Source organism: Bos javanicus, chromosome 3 (genome assembly GCF_032452875.1).
Source record: "Bos javanicus breed banteng chromosome 3, ARS-OSU_banteng_1.0, whole genome shotgun sequence".
NCBI classification, from domain to species: domain Eukaryota; kingdom Metazoa; phylum Chordata; class Mammalia; order Artiodactyla; family Bovidae; genus Bos; species Bos javanicus.
Genome location: NC_083870.1, coordinates 19,901,849 through 19,927,651, shown reverse-complemented (window position 1 = coordinate 19,927,651; position 25,803 = coordinate 19,901,849). Strand labels below are relative to the sequence as shown.

General features: G+C 48.9%; 2 protein-coding genes across 8 annotated transcripts in view; one reads left to right on the top strand and one right to left on the bottom strand.

Annotated features, from left to right (window-relative positions):
• The window catches only part of SETDB1 (SET domain bifurcated histone lysine methyltransferase 1), a 32,640-nt gene extending 20,678 nt beyond the window's left edge, over positions 1-11,962 (top strand). For 3 of the 4 annotated variants that reach the window (XM_061407595.1, XM_061407605.1, XM_061407619.1), the window contains 11 exons: positions 34-192; positions 820-1,443; positions 2,031-2,147; positions 6,948-7,117; positions 7,648-8,276; positions 9,115-9,143; positions 9,258-9,390; positions 9,879-10,044; positions 10,393-10,604; positions 10,863-10,951; positions 11,127-11,962. In XM_061407595.1, coding sequence (XP_061263579.1) covers positions 34-192; positions 820-1,443; positions 2,031-2,147; positions 6,948-7,117; positions 7,648-8,276; positions 9,115-9,143; positions 9,258-9,390; positions 9,879-10,044; positions 10,393-10,604; positions 10,863-10,951; positions 11,127-11,244 — 2,446 coding nt within the window. In that variant the 3' untranslated portion in view covers positions 11,245-11,962. The remainder of the gene's footprint in view (positions 1-33; positions 193-819; positions 1,444-2,030; positions 2,148-6,947; positions 7,118-7,647; positions 8,277-9,114; positions 9,144-9,257; positions 9,391-9,878; positions 10,045-10,392; positions 10,605-10,862; positions 10,952-11,126) is intronic. The other variant, XM_061407612.1, reaches the window with a different exon arrangement.
• On the bottom strand, positions 11,880-20,804 carry CERS2 (ceramide synthase 2). 4 transcript variants are annotated; one of them, XM_061407632.1, is made up of 11 exons: positions 20,721-20,804; positions 15,568-15,741; positions 15,028-15,145; positions 14,729-14,847; positions 14,464-14,521; positions 14,297-14,347; positions 13,967-14,059; positions 13,663-13,791; positions 13,344-13,450; positions 13,064-13,217; positions 11,880-12,885 (listed from the first exon to the last, which is right to left on the bottom strand). In XM_061407632.1, exons 2-11 carry the CDS (start codon positions 15,738-15,740, stop codon positions 12,745-12,747), a joined length of 1,143 nt encoding a protein of 380 aa, XP_061263616.1. In that variant the 5' UTR covers position 15,741; positions 20,721-20,804; the 3' UTR covers positions 11,880-12,744. The 4 variants fall into 4 exon arrangements, with proteins under 4 accessions (XP_061263616.1, XP_061263626.1, XP_061263624.1 ...); XM_061407642.1 differs by lacking the exon at positions 20,721-20,804 and adding an exon at positions 20,344-20,387; XM_061407640.1 differs by lacking the exon at positions 20,721-20,804 and adding an exon at positions 16,873-17,218.
• Positions 20,805-25,803: the final 4,999 nt, after the last annotated feature.

Sequence of the window (25,803 nt, the reverse complement as noted above, 5' to 3'; positions counted from 1 at the left end):
GTATCCCTTACTGTATGATCTCTAATCTCCTAGAAGCTTGGAAGGCCAGCTTGCCCAATCTCGGAAGCAGGTAGCCAAAAAAAGCACATCTTTCCGGCCAGGATCTGTGGGCTCTGGTCATTCCTCCCCTACATCCCCTGCACTCAGTGAAAATGCCCCTGGTGGGAAACCTGGGATCAATCAGACGTATAGGTGAGAAAATCTCAGGCTCTCTGTGGGGAATGTTGGCAATGTGGACTGAGTGGTCACTGTATGGGGAGGTTCCTTGGCCACAAGGGGCCTTGTTAAGATTATGATGGTGAGAAGTTTGGACTTGAAAGCTTTAACCTTGGAATTTTCCAGGAAACAAAAAGTAAGAATAATTGAATTAGAAACTAGGTGCCTAGAAATACAATCACCAGAAAGTCATTTGTTAAGACTGCTTGTTGAATATGGTGTCGTCATCAGTACAATAGAAAGGGAACTTGGTAGCCTCTTTCCTTGAATCCTGGAGGTCAGTAAGGGCATTTATAGGAAACATAGTAGGGGAAGCAACTAGCATGGATAGAAGACTGGATGCTAGTCCCATAATTCACAGGAAAAAATAAAATTCAGGAAAAGACACACTGTTGAAACAGTTATTATCAGTTAATGAAGAGTAACCAGGGTGTTTCCTTGTCCATTAAGACAAGGGGAAGTTTGATTTACTTGTGTCATCTTTAGCTTCAAGAGTATAGCTATTTGACAGGTTAGAGAAGTGGCTTAGCCAGCTAATGGGCTACTTATACAACAGAGAGGTCCTGTTGCCTTCTGATCTGATCTCTTGCATCTCGTTTTCAGGTCACCTTTAGGCTCCACAACCTCTGCCCCAGCACCCCCAGCACCCCCAGCACCCCCAGCCTTCCATGGCATGCTGGAGCGGGCCCCTGCAGAGCCCTCCTACCGTGCCCCCATGGAGAAGCTTTTCTACTTACCTCATGTCTGCAGCTATACTTGTCTGTCTCGAGTCAGACCTATGAGAAGTGAGCAGTATCGGGGCAAGAACCCTCTGTTAGTCCCACTACTCTATGACTTTCGGCGAATGACAGCCCGGCGCCGAGTAAACCGCAAGATGGGCTTTCATGTTATCTATAAGACACCCTGTGGCCTCTGCCTTCGGACAATGCAGGAGATTGAGCGTTACCTTTTTGAGACTGGCTGTGACTTCCTCTTCCTGGAGATGTTCTGTTTGGATCCATATGTTCTTGTGGACCGAAAGTTTCAGCCCTATAAGCCTTTTTACTATATTTTGGACATCACCTATGGGAAGGAAGACGTTCCTCTGTCCTGCGTTAACGAGATTGACACGACTCCCCCACCTCAGGTGGCCTACAGCAAGGAACGGATCCCGGGCAAGGGTGTTTTCATTAACACAGGCCCTGAATTTCTTGTCGGCTGTGACTGCAAAGATGGGTGCCGGGACAAGTGAGTTGGTTAGGGAATTGTGGCCCTGCCTCCAACTTTGTTGTGGTTTCCTGTATTTCCACCACTTTCTTTGCCTTATACTGCACTTCTCCTTTCCTCACCTTCCTTGATCTGCTTTCTTAGCTGTAGCTCCTTCTATAAGGCCTCCAGAGAGGCTGGGACCCCACAGCATAATCCTGGGTACATGTTTAGATAGCATCACGACTCATTGGACATAAACTTGAGCAAACTCCAAGAGATAGTGGAGGACAGGGAAGCCCAGTGTGCTGCAGTCCATGGGATCACAAAGAGTCAGACGCAACTTAGCAACTGAACAGCAACACATGTGTCTTATGTTTGTTTTTTCCTCTGATTCGCCTTTTCCTTTGCTTCCCCCCATCATGCATTCAGTTGCTAGTTGTTATTCTGTGTCTCTTTATCTTACTCTTACTCTGTCATATTCCTACTGTCCTTTCCTTTCTCATTTACACATATGGGAGAAGAAAAAGAAATGTTACTACCTTGTCACCCTCCTTTTCTCAGTAGTACTTCTCGCCTCTGAAGAAAGTCCCCCAGCTCTAGTAGTTGTACTCTTCTGTTTTATGCAGGTCCAAGTGTGCCTGCCATCAGCTAACTATCCAGGCTACAGCCTGCACCCCAGGAGGCCAAATCAACCCCAACTCTGGCTACCAATACAAGAGACTAGAAGAATGTCTGCCCACAGGGTAAGTAGTCAGGGGAAAGTTCAGCACCTCAGAGACTGAATTCTTGTTTGTCTGTGTTTGTAGGAAACAGCAGCATTATAAAACTGAAGCCAAAAAAAAAAAAAACCTGAAACAGACATTTTATCAATTAAATCTTACTTACCAAATTCCCAGCACATATTTCTTCTTTGGGCTTTCCTTGAAATGATTGAGTAGTATCTAGTAGTTTTCTGTTGCAGTAAATATGACCTGATTTCATAGCTATATGATTATTCTAACAGATTGTGGTTTACTCTGGCAAGTGAGACTTATTCAGAGAGGAGAAATAGGCAGGGGCCTGATTTATAGTACTTTATAAATCAGAATAAAAATTAGAACGAAATTCACGATGTGATAGGAAGCTGTTAAGAGTATTTTAAGCAGACTACTGATGTCCGCCTTGTAAAGATTACTCTGACTTCTCTGTGAAAAATAAGCTCTAGGGCAGCAGCAATAGAATTTGGAAGCTCAATTAGATAATTTCAGGAACACAGGTAAGAAGTGGTGGTTGCTGGGCTTGTCCTAGAATGAAAGTGGCAGTAGAAATGAGAAGATAGATACCACAAAAGAGAAGTGATTCACAGTGACTTCGGCCTTCTCAAAATAATGCTAGACACTAGATGGCAATTGAGTAATCTATTCAGAATTCTAAGGAAAATGGTTTTTTTGTTAATAATTTTATATATTTATTTTTGGCTGTAGTGGGTTGCCCTTTCTGCGCAGACTTTTCTCTAGCTGTTGCTGGGGAAGCACTACTCTCTGGTTGCGGTGCACGGGCTTCTCATCGCCATGATTTCTCCTGTTTGCAGACACAAGCTCTGGGGCTTACAAGCTTCAGTAGTTGGCGGCACATGTGCTCAGGGATGCACTTGGAGATAGAGCTACAGAACGTGATAGATTGACTATGGAATGCGAAGGAGAAGAGAATCAAGGACAAGTCCTAAATTTTATACTTGAAGAACTAGGTGTGTGTTGGTTTTTGTACCAAAATGGAAGACTAGAGCTAGAGTTGCAGGTTGGAGTGAAATTCAGCTGTTCTGGTCACATTAAGTTTGAGGTGTCTGTTAGGCAACCCAGGTGGAAATGTCAAGAAGGCATTGAGATTTCTAGAGAGAACTGTAAGGACTGGCATAAAGAATTAGGAATCGTCAGCTCAGGAGTGGTAGTTACAACTTGGATGAGTTCATCTGGAGAGAACATTGATGATAGAAAAGAGAATGTGCCCAGAAGTAAGTCCTGGGATCTGCAACTGGAAATTGGACAGAGGGGATAAAAACATGTGAGACTGAGAAGAGACATGAGATCAGCATGTGAGATTGAGAAGGACAGGCAAGGCAGAGAGAGGACAGTGAGCAAAGTGGGACATAATGTGGTAAGTTGGATATACAGGAATGTGTGACCTAATTAGCCTAGTACGTAAGCAATACATAATTAACAGGAAGGACAAAGAGGAAAGAATGATCAGTGAAATAATTCAGATGCTGCCCCGTAATGAAAGGGTCTGTGTTTCCAAAGTGAAATCAGGTTCTAGCATAACAGATGCAAATAGATGCCCACTAAAGCACGTGGTAAAATGTGATCATTATATCCACAGCACACCGAGGACAAAAAGAAAATACTGAAACTTTCTACATAAGCGAAAGATACCACAAAAAGAATTCAGAGTAACTTCAGCCTTCTTAAAATAATGTCTGTAGTTAGATGGCAATTAAGGAATCTATTCCGAATTCTAAGGAAAATTATTTCTTTTATATGTATATAATTTTATTTGTTTCTTATTTTTGCCTGTGCTGGGTCTTCGTCGCTGCACAGGCTCTTTTCTAGTTGTGACAAGGGGGGTGCTACTCTAGTTGCCGTCCGTGCACAGGCCCCTCACCACGGCGGCCTCTCCCGTTGTCATGGCACAGTGTGTAGTGCACGTGAGCTCGTAGCAGTTCCCGGGCCCTAGAGCACAGGTGCAGTAGCTGTGCTGCATGGGCTTAGTTGCTCTGTGGCTTGTGGGATCTTCCCAGATCAGGGAGCGAACCTGTGTCTCTTGCATTGGCCGGCAGATTCCTTACCACTCAGCCACTAGGGAAGCACAGGAAAATTATTCCTAACCCAGAGTTCTAAACCCAGGAAAACTATCAGTTGTGGGTTAAAGTAGGCTAACATTTTTTTAGACATGAAATACCTCAGATTTTTCCATTATTTCCCCTCTCAGAAAGTTACTGGAAATGTTCTAAGTGAGGGGGAAAGACAAGACAGAGGAAGGCATATACTGATCCAGGAAACAGTGGATCCAGCTCCAAAGAAGAGTGAGGGGAATCCCACATGATAGTGAAGTTAAGGGGGCTTCCAGGCTGACAGCTGTGCCCTAGATGTAGAGAACAGCCAGTGTGAGAGCAGATCAGACTTGGCTGCAGGAGAAGCTTGTGGGAAAGAGGGTTTGATAGAAAGCCTGATGTGTCTGAGTATCATCAGAGGAAATCAGGATGTAAATTTAAGCTGAATGCGTATTGAAAACTAAGCAAAGGAAAAGACAGCTGTTAGCTTTAGCTACATTGTATCATTGATGTTTTACTTGTAATAAAATTGTATCCTGTAACAATGTTTAGATTTGATAATGCTGTGAGGGTTCATTATAGCTTTTTTATAGGTTTGAAATGTTTCATAAAAGTATTTTCACGTAACCACAAATATGTTCCTCCCCTGCTTAAAACTCTTCAAGAGCTTTCCACTGCACTTTGGGTTTTATTCTGACTCTTAATCTTGGATCACAAGACGGTGTACTGTCTGACCCCTTCCTATCTCTCTCCTTCCAAAACTGTTCCAGCCACACTGATACTCTTCAGTGCCTGGACCCAGCTCACTCAGTGTTTGCCAGCCTACCTCGAGAGCCTTTGTACATACTGTGCCCTCTTCTTGGCATCCTTCCACTGTGGTTTGCATGATTATCTTCTTTGACCTTGAGCTCTCAGCTTTGCTGTCACCTCCTCAGAGAGACCTTTCCTGGTCACTCTAAAACTAGGTCATTTTCACTCCTTTAATTGTCTCATTCAGAGTTTGTCCTTTTATAGTATCTGTGACAACTTTCATTTTATTTGTTGACTTGTTTTTGGTCTCTTTTTCCATTAAGAGGTAATCTCCATGAGGGCAGGAACCTTGTTTCTCTTGCTTACCATTGTATCATCAGCAGATTTTACCCAGGGCACAGCACATAGTAACCACGTAAATCCTGTTGAATGGATGAATGGTACTCTGTTAGCTGTTCTGAAAGTTCCATGTGGTGGTGATTAGTAGTAGTTGTTCAATCACTCAGTCCTGTCTTGACTCTTCCAACCCTATGGACTGTATCCCGCAAGGCTCCTCTATCTGTGGGATTTCCTAGGCAGGAATACTTGGGTGGGCTGCCATGTCTTTCTCCAGGGATCTTACCAACCCAGGGATTGAACCCACATCTCCTACATTGGCAGGTGAGTTCTTTACCGCTGAGCCACCAGGGAAGCCCTTAGTGGTGCTTACACCTGAATTCACATTCTGGACTTGTCCTTTCCAAACTGATCCTGTTTTAGTTAACAGAGGATATGAACATTAATACTTTCCCAACCCCAGTAGAGTGTTAAGAGACCTAACAAAGTTCTTGGTGCTTACACCTGAATTCACATTCTGGACTTGTCCTTTCCAAACTGATCCTGTTTTAGTTAACAGAGGATATGAACATTAATACTTTCCCAACCCCAGTAGAGTGTTAAGAGACCTAACAAAGTTCTTTCTTGATGTGGTGTGTTCAGTTTGTGAAAAATTGGTGAGCTGTAGACTTTTACATATTCTTCTCTCTATGTGTATTATGCTTTAATGTTTTCATAAATTAAAAAAAATACCTTTATAGGGCTGCTGTAAGGATAGAATAAGAGAATGTATATAAAGCATTGATATAATGCCAAACACAAAGTATATGTGCTTGGTAAATAGAAGCTGCTGTTACCTTTGCCTAGAGAGATTTTACTGATGTCATCAACTAACTGTACTGTTGTCATCTTTCTAAAAGCAATTGTCTTCCTTAAATTCACACACCATAAAAGTAAGAAGTTAAATCATAACATGAAATAGAGCATAAAAATAGATACTCCCTAAGAATATGACAGTTTTCTCAGTGTATTATCTTCCTTTAATGTTGATATTTACTAGCTCTCTGATTAATTTCAATAGTTTATTTTTTAAATAGTTAAGTTGTAATACCTTAAACTAGATAGAAATGAGCTCCCTGAGAGGAGTGATCATGACCTTTTCCATTGCCGTGTTCCCACTGTCTAGTATAGCTCTTGGTGTTTAATAAATGTTCACTGAATAAAAGAATGAAAATCAATACCAAAAGCAAGAGTCCCGTGAACTTCCAGTTCCTCATCTTTTGCTCCCTTTCAGTATCTATTATATGGGCTTCTGATTTCCTTAAATATATTTTATTGTATCTGTTTCTACAGGCTGATGTATTTTAATGGCTCTTAATCCATATTCACATCCTGGTTCGCTTAGCTTTTCTCCAGGTGTTGGGCATTCTTTTATTCACTGTAACTGTCCTTAGTGCTATAAATATCTGTATTAATCACTTTTCCCCCTTCTGAGTTATTTCTTTGAGCTATATTTCCAAACAAATCGAAGAGCATAGACAGTTCAGTAAGTCTGCTTATTTAGATCATTACCTGATAAATGATGACACCTTAAAAATTGTAACAGTTCTGTGAATGTAACAGATGCTCTAGTGATCATGTTATGATTGATTTTATTGTGATCTCCTCCCAGAGTTTATGAGTGTAACAAACGCTGCAAATGTGACCCTAACATGTGCACAAACCGGTTGGTACAGCATGGCCTGCAGGTTCGTCTGCAGCTCTTCAAGACCCAGAACAAGGGCTGGGGTATCCGTTGCTTGGATGACATTGCCAAAGGCTCCTTTGTCTGTATTTATGCAGGTTAGTGATGAAAGGGTTGCTTTCTGGGGTTAGAACATGGTGGAACATTGAATCAGAGACAAGTTGAATTTAAGAATAAAATGCTTAACCTGTGAACTAGGAGAAAGAAGACAGAATTTTCTTCTATAAAGAACATGAGTGATGTGACTGTCTGAGTGGATCAGGAAGGGTCAAAAGTGCTTCAGGAGAATAAGAACAAAAAGGGATGAAATTGTGGACATGTTTCAGCAGAGAGAGACATGGTTTTAGAAAAAAATGACATGTGTCATTTTTCCCCCCATCACTCTACCCAGAGATTCAGCATAACTTAGGGAGAATGGGGTGGCAGAAAGGGCAAGATTTAAAGCTCCCCTTACTCTCACAGTTAAGACACTAAGGAGGAGGTATCATCAAAGGGAAACAAGAGACCATAATGAATGTTATTTGACTCTGTACTGTGGGGCTGGGTATTGATGAAATGAACTTTATTCTTTCTAAAAGCTCCTCTAAAAGCTCCTCATAACCCTGGAAGGCTTTCTCTTCATTCCCAGGGAAGATCCTGACAGATGACTTTGCTGACAAGGAGGGCCTAGAAATGGGTGATGAGTACTTTGCCAATCTGGACCATATTGAGAGCGTGGAGAACTTCAAGGAGGGGTATGAGAGTGATGCCCCCTGCTCCTCTGACAGCAGTGGTGTAGACTTGAAGGACCAGGAAGACGGCAACAGTGGTACAGAGGACCCCGAGGAGTCCAATGACGACAGCTCAGATGACAACTTCTGTAAGGACGAGGACTTCAGCACCAGCTCGGTGTGGCGCAGCTATGCTACCCGACGGCAGACCCGGGGCCAGAAGGAGAATGGATTGTCTGAGATGTCTTCCAAGGACTCTCGCCCCCCAGACCTAGGGCCCCCACACATTCCTGTCCCTCCATCAATCCCTGTAGGTGGCTGCAATCCACCTTCCTCTGAAGAGACACCTAAGAACAAAGTGGCCTCGTGGTTGAGCTGCAACAGTGTCAGTGAAGGTGGCTTTGCTGACTCTGATAGCCGTTCATCCTTCAAGACTAGTGAAGGTGGGGAAGGCCGCACTGGGGGAAGCAGAGGGGAAGCTGAGAAGGCTTCCACCTCAGGGCTTGGCTTCAAGGATGAGGGAGACATCAAGCAGGCCAAGAAAGAGGTAAGCAGTGGCAGGAAACTCGAAGAATTGTGGCTGTTACATAAGTTTGATGTGACAAATTTAACGCAATCTCACGACGAGACCATGAGTGCTTTTGTTATCGTTTTTGACCATACCACATGGCTTGGGGATCTTAGTTCCCTGACCAGGGATTGAACTTGTGTCCCCTGCAGTGGAAGCATAGAGTTCTAACCACGGGATAGACTGCCAAGGAATTCCCTCACCATGAGTCTTCACATGCAGATGATTTATTTGATGGATTTTTATGGCAAACCTGATTAATCTTCCCCCTGATACATTCCTGTGGTGGTGTAGTTGCTAAGTCGTGTCTGATTCTTGTGACCCCGTGTTTGTTTGAAGAGCCAAATTATTTTAAAATCAGCCTGCTGTGGGGAAAGTACCTGATTCATTCCAAAGTGGGGGATTTAAAAATAATTTTTTAAAACTGCTACCTCAATTTATCTACATCATTGTTTTCATTATAGTAGAAAAACAAGAATTGATCTTAACATATTTTTAATGATGTTGAAACTTAGCACATTACAGGTGGTGAACGGTCCCTTGTCCTTAGAATATTCTGCCCATGGTGTTTTCCATGCACACTTTGTAATGCCCTGTTATTGGGAAGGGTTAAAGACCCCTCCCAGTGGGGCTTCCTGATGAAAATGATCGTTATTCTCAAGTTGGAGAGTAATTTCTCCACACACACCCCACTTGAGATAGTGTACCTCTCGCTGGCTGATATCTTTAGAGGTCATCTGAGGTGAAGTCTACAGTTGTTGGATATATTATCTAGAACCATGGAGACATTCAGCCGTTCACTCGCTCTGTTTTCCAGGACCCTGATGACCGAAACAGGATGTCAATGTAAGTGCTTTGCTTTTTTACCTGTTTCCAAATCTTCCTTCTCTCGAGCCTACAAAATCAGCCTGAGAAACAGCCAGTAAACCTGACCCCTCTCATGTCTTCCTCTCCCATCAGAGTTACTGAAAGCTCTCGAAATTATGGTTACAATCCTTCTCCTGTGAAGCCTGAAGGACTTCGCCGCCCACCAAGTAAAACTAGTATGCATCAGAGCCGACGACTCATGGCCTCTGCTCAGCCAAACCCTGATGTAAGTGGCCTTTCTCAAGCTGTGCCTTACCCAGCCTCCTGTTTTACTCTAGAGCGCGAGTAAAGGAGCGTTCTTCTCGTGTCAAGTCTGTCACCGTAATTACTGTTGGATATTTTCCTTTTTCTCTGGCCTTGACTTCCTGCCTCATTTTCCTTCATCCAGCATCTAATCTTGCTATAGTCTCAACCTCTTCATGCCTAACTGTACCTAAAAGCAGGGATTCCAAGAGGTCCTTTGCATTTACTCGTTTTTTTTATACATATATATTTTTTGGCTTCACCAGGCCCCAGGTGCTGCACGCGGGATCTTCTATCTTCCTTGCAGCATGGAGAATCTTCTTTAGTTGCAGTTTGTGGGATCCAGTTCTCTGACCAGGGATCCACACCAGGTCCCCTCTCCTGGGAGTGTGGAATCCCAGCCACTGGACCACCAGGGAAGTCCCTCTCCATTTACTCTTATTCCTTCTTTTCACCCTTCTGCTTCCTCAGGATATCCTGACCCTGTCCAGCAGCACAGAAAGTGAGGGGGAAAGTGGGACCAGCCGGAAGCCCACTGCTGGCCAGACTTCAGCCGCAGCCGTGGACAGTGATGATATCCAGACCATCTCCTCTGGCTCTGAAGGGGATGACTTTGAGGACAAGAAGAACATGTCTGGTAGTCTGGAAGAATTTGTGGAGTAGTAGGAAGGAACCAGTAGGGGAAAAATTCAGATCTTAGGAAGCATCCCTGGGAAGACTCCCTGACTTCCAGCTAAACTGTTAATAATGTGTGACATATCCCCTCCCTCTCTTCTTTCTAGTTCTTTTCCCTCTGCTTCTGTATCCAGCAGATCTAATCCTGCTTGAAAAAAACTGCCACCTTGGGCCTTTGCCTCAGAGTCCCAGCTTATTGGTATTCCTGAGGTGCACTGGGTGGGATAAAAATGGAAGCAGGAAAAAAAAGGAAGTAGAAGGTCCAATCATGAGGTGGGGTGGACCTAGCCCCATTCTTCTCCTTCTCCAGGTCCAATGAAGCGCCAAGTGGCAGTAAAATCCACCCGGGGTTTTGCTTTGAAATCAACCCATGGCATTGCCATTAAATCAACCAACATGGCATCTGTGGAAAAGGGGGAGAGTGCACCCATTCGTAAGAACACACGCCAGTTCTATGATGGGGAGGAGTCTTGCTACATCATCGATGCCAAGCTTGAAGGCAACCTGGGCCGCTACCTCAATGTGAGACCCCTTTCGCTCACCTGTATGTGCTGGTTATCCCCTAGTCCTCACATTTCTAGTTCTTTTAAATACAACTCCATAAACCCATCTTTTCTCATTAAAATTCTTGATTGCAAAGGATCTTTAAAGAGGTGCCTTTCAAAATCTCTGTTGCCATGGGAGGATCAAATGGCATTGTTTTCATCCAGCTCTCACTCACCCCACAAAACCAGATTCTGTTTCCTTGGTTCCAAAGTGAATCTGTACTTAAACTTACAGCACAGTTGCAGCCCTAACCTGTTTGTCCAGAATGTCTTCGTGGATACTCATGATCTCCGCTTCCCGTGGGTGGCCTTCTTCGCCAGCAAGTAAGAGGGAATCAGGAAAGGGGATGGGTGGGTGGGAAAAGCCCAGGTTGGGGAGGGGCCAGGACATTCAAAGGGCCTCTCTTCCATCTGGGATCCAGCTCCCCCTGCACATTCAGTCATCGCAGGCCTGGGTTTCTGCTGTTTGACCACACCCCTTCCTCCTCTTCCTCTTCAGGAGAATCCGGGCTGGCACCGAGCTTACCTGGGACTACAACTATGAGGTGGGCAGCGTGGAAGGCAAGGAGTTGCTTTGCTGCTGCGGGGCCATCGAATGCCGAGGGCGTCTTCTTTAGAGGACAGCCTTCCTCCTAACCTTCTGAACCTTCCTGAACTGCCCTTTCCTCAGGAACTGGGTCTTCCTGACTATTGAATTCTGACCCCCAAGTTTCTAGTCTAGCTACTCCCCAGCTCCTAGTAGATAGAAATGGGGGTTCTGGATCAGGAGACCCCTTCCATTGCGGTGCTAGCAGGCAGGGCCCCTCCCCTGCCTCCTGAGGCACTGGGGGTGGGAGAGGTTACCACTCTAACCTGGGCCTGACATCCCTCCAGTCCTCCTGTGGCTCACCCCTCCCATCCTACATTTGTTCAAGTGTTCATCCTTTTAACAGACTTTATTCCTAGAATGAGGGCTGTGTATTTTACTATCCCTGGTTTGTATTGTTTCTTGAAAGTAATAAGATGTTAAAACTAAGATTGTGATTTGATTTCTTTCCCTTGGTTCCCAGTTCTAGGTCTTGATGAGAGATGAGCTTTTCCCCCACCCTTCCCAACAGGCAGCTGTCATTAATCCTGACCTTTCTCTACTTTGCTTTTTCTTATTTGCCATGTGATATTTTTTAAGGTTACATAACCATGAGGAAGGCATGAGGAAGACTACCTTAGTTTATTTAGTTGATCACTCTTCTCAGTTCTTAAGAGTCTCAAACACTTGTTGCCATGTTTTACTTAATCTTTAATATATTTTAATTAAAAAAAAAAAACCATTAACAGTACATTTTGGTCTGAAGTGGTCCCTCTGCTGAAATGCCAGGTGCTAGCTGTAATTCAGGCTTTAAAACCCAAACCCCAAATGTTTAATAAATAAAATTAGAACTAGTTGCCATTCTACTCCAAACCAGCTAGCCTAGGGAAAGAGGCCAGAGAAAGGAGGCAGTAAGATCTTGGACCTGTGACTACAGGGACAGCTGGCAGAGAAGTAACAGAAGACTGTCTGAGCAGTCCACATTGTGGCCCCCACTTTTTGGCAGAGGTAGGATAAGGGTCACGTGCACCCACCTACACTCAGTTCATTTGGATCTTAGAAGGGAAAAAGTTAAAAGTCAGCTCAGCTTTGGTTTCTGGTCCAAGTTAGGGAGATTAGAAAGGTGAGCCTTGGTCCAACTTTGGCAGAATGAGGCCCACAGGTGGGACAGTAAGGCACGACCCTGGCTCTGGAGGTCAGGGAGTCAAAGGCAGACAGACAGGGCCAGATTCTGAAGAGTAAGGAATGTGACTTATAACCCCCACCCCCAGAACTGAGGAAAGGTCTCAAAATCAGTAGAAAGGACAACTTGGAAAATAAGACCAATCCCCCTCCCCCAACAAAGGATATAGCCAACCTCCCATTCCTGGAGATGGGCTGATAAGAATTTGGTTTAAAGGCAACTGGGTGACAGTAGCAGGGGGTGGGGCACAGAGAAGAACACGCTCCTCTCGCTTTCTCCTTCTCCCCAGAGCTTAAAGTGACCCTGTGGGGAGGGTGGGGTATTTCCTTGGCTTTATACGTTAATCTGAGGGGCAGCAGGGACAATGGTTCAGTCATTCTTACGATGGTTGTTGTTGAGGATGGGGTGGCCATTGGCCAGGGGCCGGTTCTTTGTTCCTCCCCCAGCTGCAGCCTCCTCCCCCTCTGAGCTCTCTGTTTCTTCCCGGTCACTGCGTTCATCTTCTACTACCTGTGAAAGGGATGAGCAGGGTTACCAACCCCTAAGGACTGCCTCTCTCGGTGGGCTTTTTCCAGCTATACCCAGGGCCCCACAGTAGGTTTTAGAGGGTTGCTGATATGGGAGGGAATTTGGGCCGTTCCTAGAGTTGAGAGTAGTAGGGCCTACAGAATGGAGACAGAACCATTACCTTTCCAGTTATGAACTTGTGGGCCATGCGCAAAATGAGGTAGGCCCAGAAGATATGCAGCAGCTGTAGCACTCCCATCATGAAATTGAAGAAGTAATAGCCAAAGAAGGCGGGATAGAGCTCCAGTGGGTACACCAGCGTGCAGTGCAGGATCCTTGGGATGGGGAGAGACAAGAACTGTTAACACAGAAAGGAGGGGGTCAAGACTGAGGACAGACAAATGGGGCCAGGGAGAAGATTCCTGATTTCTTCAAACAGTCTAGTCTGGTATCCTACTCACCAGAAGGGCAGGATGACCAGTCGGGTGATGATGAAGACAATGGCGAAGACGATGAAGATGTTGTTGCAGGTGTTTTTCCATCCCGCGTAGTTAAACATCTTGGCTGACTGTGTAGATAGCCCCCACCGATCATCACGGGCTCCTGACTCCCATATACATTCATACATACATCCCACTTAACCACACTAGCTCTGTGCCCCCACCTCCTTGGTCCCAGGAACACCCACCCCCACCCACCACCACCCCAAGCAAAGGATAGAGGGACAGAAGAACCTGCACCAGGGTCTCTAGGCTTGAAGAAATGCCCAGGAAGCCTGACCTCTAGCAGGTAGTCAGAAGAGTCGTGCAGAGCCATGATAAGAGTCCCTGCTCGGACGTAATTGGCAAACCAGGAGAAACTGATGAGGATGATGGTGGCCACGTGATGGATGATCTGCTCCTTGAAATCCTGTAGAAAAGATGCAACCTCCAGAGGACTGTTTCCTGTTCCCTAGCTTCCGTTCTTCCCCCTTTAATTCCACTTATCGCACAACTCCATCCAAAGCACCCAGAAGTCAAAGGGGAGGTGGTTCATACCGCGCTTCATTTTGGCTCCTACTCAGTGGTACAGCCCCATGACTCACCTTTCGCTTGACGTCAGAAGCAATGCTGAAGAGCAAGGACCAGTAGAAAGACAGTTCAATCATGTAGTACCAATACTGGGAAGGGATGATGCTCTGAGAGAGAAAAGAGGAAGTTTAACGGACCCCAGAGCCACTGGACCCAATGGTCTCACCTCTCCAAACCCAGCCCTCCTTGCACTTAAGATTAACACCATGACTGCAGTCCCTTCTGCCACGTGTCTGAGATCAACTCTTCACAAGGATGTGTATGTCCCAATCCTATCCTACACTGATTCTCACCCCACATAAGGACTAATTACCCCATATAAGGAATCAGGACCCATCATGTACCTGTATGGGATATCCCTCCCAAACTTTCCTCAGGTCATAGAACCAGGGTTTCTGCAGAGAAATGGTAATAAGAGGTTAAAGGAGGAGGCACCTAAATTCTGGGCTTCACCCCACCTTGCCAGAGAACCTACTCCCCCACTTGCCCTCCCCAAGTAATCCCCACTCACGTCTACAATGACAGCCGTGCCGGCGATGAAAGCAATCAGGTAAAATGTGAATCTCCAGCTGGAAGAGGAAGCAGACATGGCTAGGAGAGTGGAATGGAAGAACGGCGCAGCCCTCCCCCCAGATACCCTCTCAAGGAAATACTCAACCAAATGTGCCTCCTCACCCGGGAGTAATTTCTCCACGTACAGCTGCAGCCCCACCTCCCAGCAAAACACAGTAGACCTTCCTCTGCCACCCAGTTTCTCTTGCCTCAACTGCCCCTACCTTGCTTCTCGAAACTTCTTGAGGAGACTGGGCCGGTCCTGGTTGCGACGGCGGCGGAACCAGCGCTCTACCTGGCGGCCAGAGAGCCCGCTCTGCCGTGACAGAAGCTCCACATCTGCCTGGGTGGGGTGAGAAGCCCATTATGTTCTGCTTCACTCGCCCTCCCCGCCCCTCTGCCAGTAATGACCCAAGTTGGCCCCATCTGAAGGGAAGGGGAGATGCCTTCCCATTTCTGCACCCCACCTCCTCACTCCCTACCAGGACTCAGTAACTCCCAGAACAGGGTCTGCAGCTCATACCTGTTTGGGCTGCTTGCCACTGGTCATGTAGAAATGCTCCAAAGTGGGGTTTGGAGGTGCCCGCAGCCGGGTTTTCTCTTTGACATTCAGGAGGGCAGCCAGTGGTGTAGCCACGTAACTGGGGAAGGGATAGGAGTGAGGGGTGTCTGACTCTCTTGAACAGGCAAGCCTGTTAGCCCCTAAACTAGAGGGCCTGGAGGGGGATATTGCAAGCTCAGGCAACTTTATCCTGGGCCTCAGTTTCCCAGCAACCCCCTCTCTGGCTGCCTTGGGCTGCCCATAGCTGACAAAGCTGCCTGTGTTCACTAGCCACCAGGCGGGTGGAGGGCAAGAACAAATAACCATTGAAGGAATGGGCCTGGGGGTGCTGAGCCCTCAGAAAGACAATGCTGCCTTTAGTGGGGGGCACACAGTAGGCAGGGACCTGGGTGGTGAGAACACCAGTGTGCAGGACCAATTAAACAGCAAGAGACAAACTTGAAGTACAAGAAACTGCAGCTGGGAGCCAAGGAAGGCATGGGGGTAGGTTGGTATGCTCACAGCTCAAAGAAGTATCGAATGATGAGGAAGAGCAAGGCCAGGGGTAGTGTGATATAGAGGTCAGAGGCTTTGGCGTAGACACGTCCATCTCGGTCTTCTAGATCAGCCCAGGTTAAGTTCACAGGGAGCCACAGCCGTTCCCACCAGAAGTAGTCATGTAAGGTCTGGAGCATCCTGAGTGAGGAAGGGAGAAGTAGAGGGCATCAAAGCAGGCAGCAGTGCAGAAGGAGACGGAAGACAGTTTTCACAGTGTAACAAAAAGAGCAGGGGCAAAGACTCAGGCCCTGGGCTCTGGTCTTGGCCATGTGGATGAATCAGTGTGCCCATCTGTAATATAGTGGCTTTCCAGTTCTAACAGTTACTCTTAATATCAACCAAAGGTGACATTAACATCCCCTGGAAGTCCTGATTCCCTAGACAAGAACCTTGGGGTCTCGCCATCATTTTGCTATTCTTACACGGAAACTAGACAGGATCTAGCCTAGAAGCCGTGGCCAAAAATCTTAAGTGAAATCAGAGTCATCATCCCTTCCCCCCACCCTCCAACCTCTTCCTAGACCTCCCATGTGTTAGTCACTCAGTCATATCCGACTCTTTGTAACTTTATGGACTGAGCCCGCCAGGTTTGTCCATGGAACTCCCCAGGTAAGAATACAGGAGTGGGTAGCCAATCCCTTCTCCAAGGGATCTTCCTGAGGCAGGGATCAAACCCAGGTCTCCTGCATTGCAGGCAGATTCTTTACCATCTGAACCATCAGAGCTCCCAAATCAACCCATAACTGGAAGCTTCCTTGCCAGGGAGCCCAAGAAAGGATTGCAGGGCTGGGGCAAGAGCTTTCTCCCCCTTCCCTATAAACCCACTGAGGCAGCAGGTCCTAGGGAAAATTAAGAGGCCAGAATAAACCAAAATCATGCCCCCAAATAGTGCTGAGCTCAAGGACAATCAATGGACATCAAAACACTGCACACAAAATTAATAGCCCATGCCCAAGCCATCCATTCCCAAACATAAGGCAGAAGGACTCTATGTGAAGCCTATTCTCAGAAACAAAATGAAGACAAGGCTGCAGGGAGTCAGGAGTTGGAGGATAGAGAGTCGATACAGCAGACTAAGACATCTGGTAGAATTAGGAGCTACTTGGATTAAGGCTCCTTTGGAAAATAAAATACTAGTCTGCTCAGGGAACACCCATCACAAATACCCTCAGTGCTCAGGAAAGAGCTGCTGCTTTGTACCACCTCCCTCCCCCGTTTCGTCCACGGAAAGAGAAAGGATCTACAGGGTGGTGGTGACCACTTGGATACCAAGTGAAGGAAGGTACGATCTGAGGCTCACGCGGGAACAGCAGCTGCTTGGAGCTGAGAGAAGGAGCAAGATGATGGTGTAGAATCAGCGATGGTGGTCCACACAACTGGCAGTCCTAGGACTCAGCAGTGAACCCAGTAGGATGACAAGGGCAAAGCTTCCAGGCTACCAAGCCCTCATCCTCCGAGGAGGGAGGCCAGGTAGGTGGTCTCCAGGCTGGCCTTGAGACTAAAAGCTGACACAGAAGGAAGGTGGTCCCCTCCCTGCTGCGGAGGAAATAGAGTTGGGAGATTGTTCTCTGCTGTGAACTGGAGACCAACCGGTGCCTCGCTGAAGGCTGATCATATCACAGCTGAGCTGGGCTGCTCCACAGCTCCGCCCCCACCCACCACAGAAGCACTTGCGAAATCCCTCTCAGCCTGTCACGGGTCAGCATTTCAGCTCAAGGACTTTACCCTCTTGTCCCCACTCCTGGTCACTGCTCTTTCAGATGAAAGCAGAGGGCAGCTCTGACAGTAAAGGAGTTTCAGCTCCACCCGCCCCCAACAGCACGGGTTCTACACACATACACGCACGCGCACACACACGCACACACACACACACACACATTCCAGGCCTCAGCTCCTGAGGACACTGCCCCTTCCCTCTCCACCTTGGCCAGAATAAATATTTAATTAGTTAAAGAGATGGAAGCCTTCGGAACTGAACAAAACTAAACACAGTTATCAGAGTAGAACTCTCCCCACACGACAGTGCACACAGACACACTTTTTTCTCTGAGAGAAGTTGTAGAAAATTTAGTAGAGAAGGGACAAGGCAGAAAGCCTACATGCGGTGGCACCCCTCCAGCTCTTCTTGCCACCTTCTTTGCTTAGTCTGATTGGAGGTGAAGAAACAGACCTGACTCAGTCACCTGACTGCTAGTCCCTTGGGGCCCAATTTGTCCTCCATTGAGGACTAAAGCCAAGGGTACTGTCTGGCCTAGACATTGGGCCCCATTCCTACCCTGGTCAGTGGAAACCGGCAGGTAAGTTTCTTTTGTCACAGATATTTTGAGGATTAAAAAGACTCAGAGGGCTGGCTGGGATCCTGGAGGCCAAGCATAGAGTCCCTCTCCATGACTCCCGGGGGCCCAGGAATGCCTCATGCCTACAAAGAAGGTGAGGAGGCAGAGAAGCAGGCAGAAAGTCAGAGATGGGTCAAAGGCAAGCGCCTGGACAGCGCAACTATCTCAATCCCAGGACAAGGTAGCACCTGGCCCCTGCCTGCTCCAAACAGGGACAGCAGAAGATGGTGTGAGCAGAGAGTGTGATGTTTCGGGAGTTCTGAATGGGGGCTCTCTCACCCCCGGGTTTCAGGCTTTCTGTGACCACAGCCCTCCCCTACTGCCCAGCACTTCCATTAGCAGAGGAGTGGTGGCCTGGACCCTGCCCCTCACCCCTGGAGCCTAGCCCAGCAGGAAGAGGCACCAGATTCAGCAGGGTCAGGACTTCGGACTCCATGTGAGGGGGAAGGGAAGACAATAGGGGCTCCTGGGCCAGGCCCGCCAGCTGCACTTATACATCCCCACAGAATCTACCAGTCCACTCCCAGTGGCGTCCCTGGCACACCAAGCCAAGCAATGGATCCCACCAACAAAAAGGTGGGTCAAGAAAAGGGAATGTGCCTTCATGCCAGGGAGACATGTGCCTTCGTGCTTGCTTTTCTGGGTCACATTACTTAATTTCCTGGTGGAGAAAATCACACCTGTAGGTATTTTTCCACTCAAACGATTTACTCCCCCACACACATGAAGAAACAATAGGGTGTGTGCATGTGTATGTGTCTCTGTCTCTCTCATGCACAAATACACCTGCCTCAGAGACACAGACACCACTTTATGAGGCACAGGCTGGAGAACGGCCAGCTGAGCAGGGATTTCATGGGCATTGGATTACCAGGAACTTGAACAGAGCTCCACCCAGCTGCTACCTTTTGCCCAACTCTGACTGACCCATCCCAGACTCCCACAGATAGATGAAAAGGGGCAGAGAGTCCCCAAGGGGACTTGTAGACCCAGTCTGCTAGGAGGGCAGAAGTTTGAGGCTATGAGGAAGAGATCTCACAGACTCAACGTGATAATAGTCCCAACGGCTCTCAGAGTGTGGAGAAATAATTGAAGAAGATACAATACAATCAGTAAGGGAAGAGAGAGTGACAAAGACAGGATCCCAGAGGCTCCCAGCTTTCACTGGAGCCTGGCGGTCTACAAAAAAGAAGTGGAAAGAAGTGGCAGAGGACCTGAATAGTCCAGCTTGTTGAAAACTTTTTCAGGCAGCTACACCAGGTCACAAACTAGACAGCTGTGAGCAATGGATGAAGCCAAGAAGAGGTGTGTCATCCCTCCAGGCTGAAGTAGAGGTCTCAAAATTTTAGTTTTTCTGTGGCCCCAACACAGCCAAAGACTGCAGGAGATTACAGCCCCCAGAGGGAGAGAATGACTGGCAAATTCAGGAAGTAGATGGGGATGTGGGGGGCTGGGCGGGCAGGGGGCATGCTCAAGGCACAGTGAAGGATCGGCCAGCCTGTGGCCAGTGACGGGAAAGTGAAGGCCCTCCCTCCCAGAGGGGAAGCCGGCCAGAGGCCCCAGTGAAGGGAGTGGACTGTGGGGTACCAAGGAAGACAAGGAACTCTCTCTCTCTTCAAAACAGGGTTTGTGCAGGTCACTGTATGATTAGGGTCAGGCCCTGAGGGAGGAGGCTGCAGACAGTCCTTACCCTTAGGAGCACCATCACAAGCCCAGTCAGCCACCCACATTAGGCCCAGCCACCTGGACTCCGCTATGGGACTGCAACCTCCGCTAAGACAGATGTGGGAGTGACTGCCTGCTGGAGGCCTTTCCTGATTCACTTCTCCAGAAAGAGGGGCTCACTCCATTCCTCAGGATCCTCAGAACCCCCTATCTCCTGTACCTGGCAACTCAGGTGAAGAATCGATCAGATTTTGACACCAAGAGTCTACCTTAGGAAGTGAACCTCTAAACTCAGGCCACAGATTAAAACCCCACACATGCAATTAACCTACTTGCCAGAGAGCCTCCGGGCCAGAAATTAGCAAAGTGAGGCCCAGAAAACCAGTTTCACCAGCAGCTCCCCCTACCCCTGCCCCACACACCCCATAACGGTATAAGAGCCTTAGCCACGGGGTGGGGGCCAGGGGCAGACACTCTGAGCCACTCCTTCCTGTTTCCCGTTAAGCACATGGACGCCCTGACCTCCCTCCCGGAGTGGGCACAGTGAACCGATTAGAAAAAGCTTCACTCTCCTCTCACTCTAGCCACGGGATTCCCCAGCCAGGGGCCGCGCCGCGGGCTCTCTGCCAAGCAGGGGGCTCTCGTGCAACTGCTCACCGGACTTTCTCCTCCCCAAAAAAGGGCGCCGGAGGCTCGGCCGTCCGTGGGCAGCCCCGCGTCCTCAACTCCCAGCTCCTACCTGTTGCCCAGGAGGACTCCTCCGCGCTCCGGGCGGCGCGCTCGAGGACGCCCGGGCGGCCGGCCAGCCTGCCCTCAGGCGGCGCTGGGGGCCCGGCCGCTCCCGCGAGGCGCTCCGGCCCGCCCTCCGCCAGGCCCGCCGCCGCCATGAGCGCGCGGGGCAGAGGCCCCAGAGCCAGCGGCGGCGCCCAGCGCCGGCCGCCCGAGGGTGTGCGTCCGCGCCTCGCTCCGCTCCACGGCCCGCTCCCGGCCCCGCCAGGCCCTGTCCGCCGAGCCGCGTCCTCGCGGCCCCCGCAGTTCTCCCAACTTTTCCGCGCCCCGTGCCTCCCCACCCCTGCGCGCGGCGCCGCGGACTCCCGGGCGCGGGTTCCGACTCACTCGGCGGCGGCTGCGGCGTCGCGGAGCTGGCCCGGCCGGGAGCCGCTGCTCCGTCTCTCCCCTCGTCCGAGCTCCGGGCCCCCTCCGGACTGGCTCCGCTCGCTCCTCTCCTCCCCCTTCCGCCCGCCTGCCTGCCCGCTCCCTCCCTCCTTCCTCCTCCTCCCGCCGCCCGCCGAGCCCAGCCGAGCCGAGAGCGAGCCCAGCCAGCCCGGGAAAGAAAGGCCGCGAGCAACACAGCAGCCGGGAGACTGGGCGTGGGCCTACGGCCCGGCGACGGAAGGGGAGAGGAGGGCGGGCGGGCGCGCGGCGGGGCCCGGGCCTCCGCGCGGGGTAGCCGCGCCCAGCGCCCGCCGCCTGCCACCGCCCCCTCCCCGGCCGGGGGCGGGCGGTGGAAGCTTGGGAGCTGAGCCCTCGCTGCACCCGGCGGGCGGCGGAGGCCCACTGCAGGCGCTGCACCGGGGGGAAGAAGCCCCCGATGAGGGAGGCAGTGTGGGGTCTCCCAGCCTCTGGTCTCTCGGTTAGGGGCGCGCTCCGAGGACCCCGGGACAAACCCGCGAGGGGCTCGGGGCGCGGAACGGCCGTGCCCCTGCACCACCCCGGCAGCCCCCAACTGCGGCCCTCGCCCTCCGGCCGGCTGCGGCCCCCAGTTCTCTCAGCGGCCAGACCGGTGGCCACACTTCCCACCTCCAGCCCCACCGGGCAGCGGAGAGAGGAGGGCGCCCCGGCTCCCGGCCCCCGCAGCCCCTGCGGTTTCTTCCCAAGGCCCGCGCGCCGAGGCCCAGCACCTCTCTCTCCAGAACCGACCCGGGCAGCGGGCCCTCGAGATTCGGCTGGGACCCCTAGGGCGTCCCCCACCCCAGCTCGGCCTTAAAATCCCCACCGTTTCCACACCAGTGCTGTAAAATCTACCCCCCAGTGGCACATATACCCTACTGCCGGCAGACTCTGAAGGAGCCAGTCCCCAACTTTTGCTATGTAAAACGTATCTGAGATTTCAATCTAGACCACTGCTTGTCCGTGTTCAAATTCATATTTTAAAATGTTTTTCCCCTAGACTGGTAAAATTGATGTTTCAGGAAGATGTAACATGTTTATCCTAGAAAACTGGCCTTGATTCCTAAGGACAGAGTGTGACTAAGATGTGTTTGAGGGTTTGTTTAAAGAGGGCCCGCCTAGCAGAGGTAACCATTTTTTACCTTAATGAAATGTTGGTGTTTTTATACCGAGACAGGTAGAACCTCTGAGGGCAGCTTGTTTCAGGGTTTATCTAGTCAAGTTCAGGTGTTTTGACAGTTCTCTTAAGAAATAATATGATGTCTCACTCATCCAGTTTGAGAGCTTGGTCCTCACTGAAGACACTATCTGGAGAGGTAAAGAGGCAGAAGCTGTCTGATTTCCAACTTTTCCTTTGCTTTTGCAGTGGGCCCCCCAGCCCAGGCCAACAGGGGGGGAATGAAACTTGTTGGGCCACCCCCTGGCCCCTCACCACTGAACCAGTACCCAGGGGACTCTAGCCTTTTTCAGCCCCAGATTTGCCTGATTTTCCAGTTCCCAGCAATCCCTCCAGCCTTTAATTCCTTTGCCAAAGGGTAAACTCCTTTATTTGCAAGTCATATCCTTTCTACGCCTATGCCACAACCCACCCACCCCCACCCCCTCCAATTCCCAAGTTCCCCCCACCTTTCTTGAGTTCCCGCCCCAGCTTCCCTTTTCCAGTAGGGTTCCAGTGTCTCCTCTTTGGGCCCCAGCTAAACTTTGGGTACCTCTCTACCCCCTCCCCAGATCTGTCTTACTTGGCTTTCCTCCTTTAGTTTCTGAACCCTTTTCTCAGGAAATTTTCCTAGACTTCCCCAAGGCCCTCACCAGACTTTATAAATGATTCCTCAGAGCACTGAAGACCAGTTAACTTTAAGATAGCAGTGGGAGGGGAAGTTTGGGGCTGAAGCTGAATTGACAGGCCTGAAAAGTAAAGATAAGAGGGTATACCCCTCCCCCAGGAGACAAAGAAGATGGGTGGAGAAAGAGAAACTGGACCTCAGGCAGCATTTGAATGATGCTGCCTGTTTAGAAGGGGCTTCCCTGGTGGCTCAGTGGTAAAAAATCCATCTGCCAATGCAAGAGACGCAGGTTCAATCCCTGGGTCAGGAAGATCTCCTGGAGTAGGAAATGGAACCCACTTCAGTCAGTATTCTTGCCTGGAAAATTCCATGGAAGAGAAGCCTGGCGTGTTACAGTTCATAGGGTCCCAAAAGACTTGGACATGACTGAGCAACTGAGCACAACCAATTTAGAAACTCACTCTCCCTCTCTCTCTGCATAGTTTGGACCAGGAGCTCTTGATCACTCTGACCCATCCCCCATGGCCCAGGCCTGGCATGGCCACGCCCACAGTGCCCCAAGCTGCCCGCCTTGCAGTGACTCACTTCCTCTGTATGGGCTGCTGAGGTGTCCGGAGGCACAGGACACAAATAGGCCTTTGGCCGGGGATTTAGGTATCTGGAGCAGGCAAAGATGTGGACTCTAGTTGTGGAAATGGGTCTTGGTCTTCCCAGGTCAGGCTTGCCTGTGTAATACACAAGACTCTGGATAAAAAGAGTAGAGCTTGGCCAAAACAGGAGCAGCGGGATTAAAATGCAAGGAATTCTGGGGAGAAAAAGTTTTATAACAAGAGGAGAAATAGCCAGGAGGAATTTCTGTGTATTCTGAAACCCATGCAGAGTGCAGAAAAGCAATATGGACCTAGAGCTGAACAAGTTTTCATGAGTCAACAGCTATGGCTCTGTATGTTACTTGCTGCTTGTCCTCCTAAGAGGAGACCCCAAGTCAGTCATGCCCTTCTGAATGAAAAAATGTTGCCTACCATATCAGTAAAGAAAGGATATTGCAGCCATCAAGCCATCGTATTATAGCTGCCAGGATGATGAGTCCTGAGAGAACTCAAAATGAAAATAGGATGCCCTCCATTAAGCTATCAGCCATTGCAGTCACTCCCACAATGGTGCACCCTTTGGAGACACAGGATGGGAAAACACAGGATACTGGCCCCAGATAGCTGAGATAGATATCAAAGGAATGATTTCAGCGAGCCCTGACTTTTGCATCTTTCCTTACATAAAAAAGCACTACATTCATTGATTTGACATGTCTTGTTTTCCTTAGTAAACAGTAATCTTTTGATATTCTGACTACCTGGCTTTTGTTACAAAATTCCTATATATCCTGGCTCCTCCTTTACTTCTTCAGAGCAGACCGTCAGAGCTATTTGAGAGGCTGCATTCCAGGCTTAAGTTCCCAGTATTGTCCACCAAACAAAACATAATTCTCTACTTTTAAGTTGTGCTTTTTTTTTTTTTTTTTTCCAGTTGACCTTCTCATCTGAGTGATGAGGAAAACACTGAGAAGTTAGGAGACCTGGATTCTGGTCCCAACACCACGGCCCTTGGAAGTCACTCAGTCTCCTTGAGTCAGTAACAAGAGGGTGGTAGGTCAGGTCATCCCTAAGATCTTCTCCAACTCTGAAATTCTAAGATTTAGAGCATGGGTATGGAGGGTGATTTGTTGCTGTTGTTCAGTCGCTAAGTCTTGTCCAACTCATTTGCAACCCCATGCACTGTAGCCCACCAGGCTCCTCTGTCCATGGAATTCTCCAGGCAAGGATACTGGAGTGGATTGCCAAATCCTTCTCCAGGGGATCTTCCTGATGCAGGGATCAAACCTGCAACTCCTGCAGCTCCTGCATTGTAGGAGCATTCTTTACCCATGAGCCACCAGAGATGCCCTGGAGGGTGTTTTAGTAAATCTGAAAAGGGCCTCAATCTGACCCTGGAGTTTAACAAAACAAAACCCAGGGACAAAAGGAGTAAAGCTTCCACCAGTCTCAGAGAGACATCTGTAAATGCATCACACACCTCCTCATAATGCTAGGCAGTCAGGACCACTCTCTGCCTCCTCCAAATTCAGTATTCAGCCTTGCAGGTCAGCCAGCATTACCTTGCAGAGGTTTAGACTGGAGAAACAGGAGCCCTCTTTTGCCCTTCATTTCCCCCTACGCATACTTGGAACATGCCCAAAAGAGATTCTCAAGGGTACAGAAAGCCAAAGCCCAGGGACCCTGGCTGTGAAGCTGCTCTTCTGCTATACCAGCCTAGAAGTCTCCTGCGTGTGTGCTGAGATCCGTCTCAGCGGGGCCCCTGGAGTGAATGTCTACCTGAGGCTCTTCCCCAACCCTGCCTGCCCATGGAGTCCTCTGGGGAACCTCATGTCCTCGGGCCAAGAGAGCCCCTTGGTATCTGAGGGATACCAGGGGGAATCAGAGCCTCCTAGACCACGAATGGCCACCAGGGGGTCTCAAGGCTTTCTTGCAGTGGCTCTCTTTTGATGGCCTCTTGTGGCCAGATTGGGGATTTAAAAAAAGAAGCGGCAGAAGAGAGCCAAGGTTGGAACTCTTAGGGAGATGCTAATAACAGTTACCACTATAAAATAACATTATAACATATGTATTATTAGAAATTAGTAAATATTTTACCTGTATTTACCATTCAACGCCCAGCACTCTCCTAAAGTGCTTTCCATATATTTATTTAATCCTCACAATAGCCTATAATATAAACACTGTTATTATCACCAGTTTTTTTTAACCTCTGTTTTGACAAGGAAGAAACTGAGGAGAGAAATGTTAAGATGGTTGCCAGAGTCACACAGCAGACCAGAATTCTAAGTCAAAGGAGTCTGGCTTCAGAACATTTGCTTTTAATCACCATGCTGAAACTGCATCCCATTTTTCAGGCTGCCAGATAAAATATAGGACACTCAGTTAAATAATTTATTAGCATCGTGCATGCATGCTAAGTCGCTTTAGTCATGTCCAACTCTTTGCGAACCTATGGCCTATAGTGCGCCAGGCTCCTCTGCCCATGGAATTCTCCAGGCAAGAATACTGGAGTGGGTTGCCATGCCCTCTTCTAGGAGCTCTTCCCAACCCAGGAATCAAATCTAGTCTCTTATGTCTCCTGAATTGGCAGGTGGGTTCTTTACCACTAGCATCACCTGGGAAGCCCTATTAGCATTGTATAGCCTTGCTTGG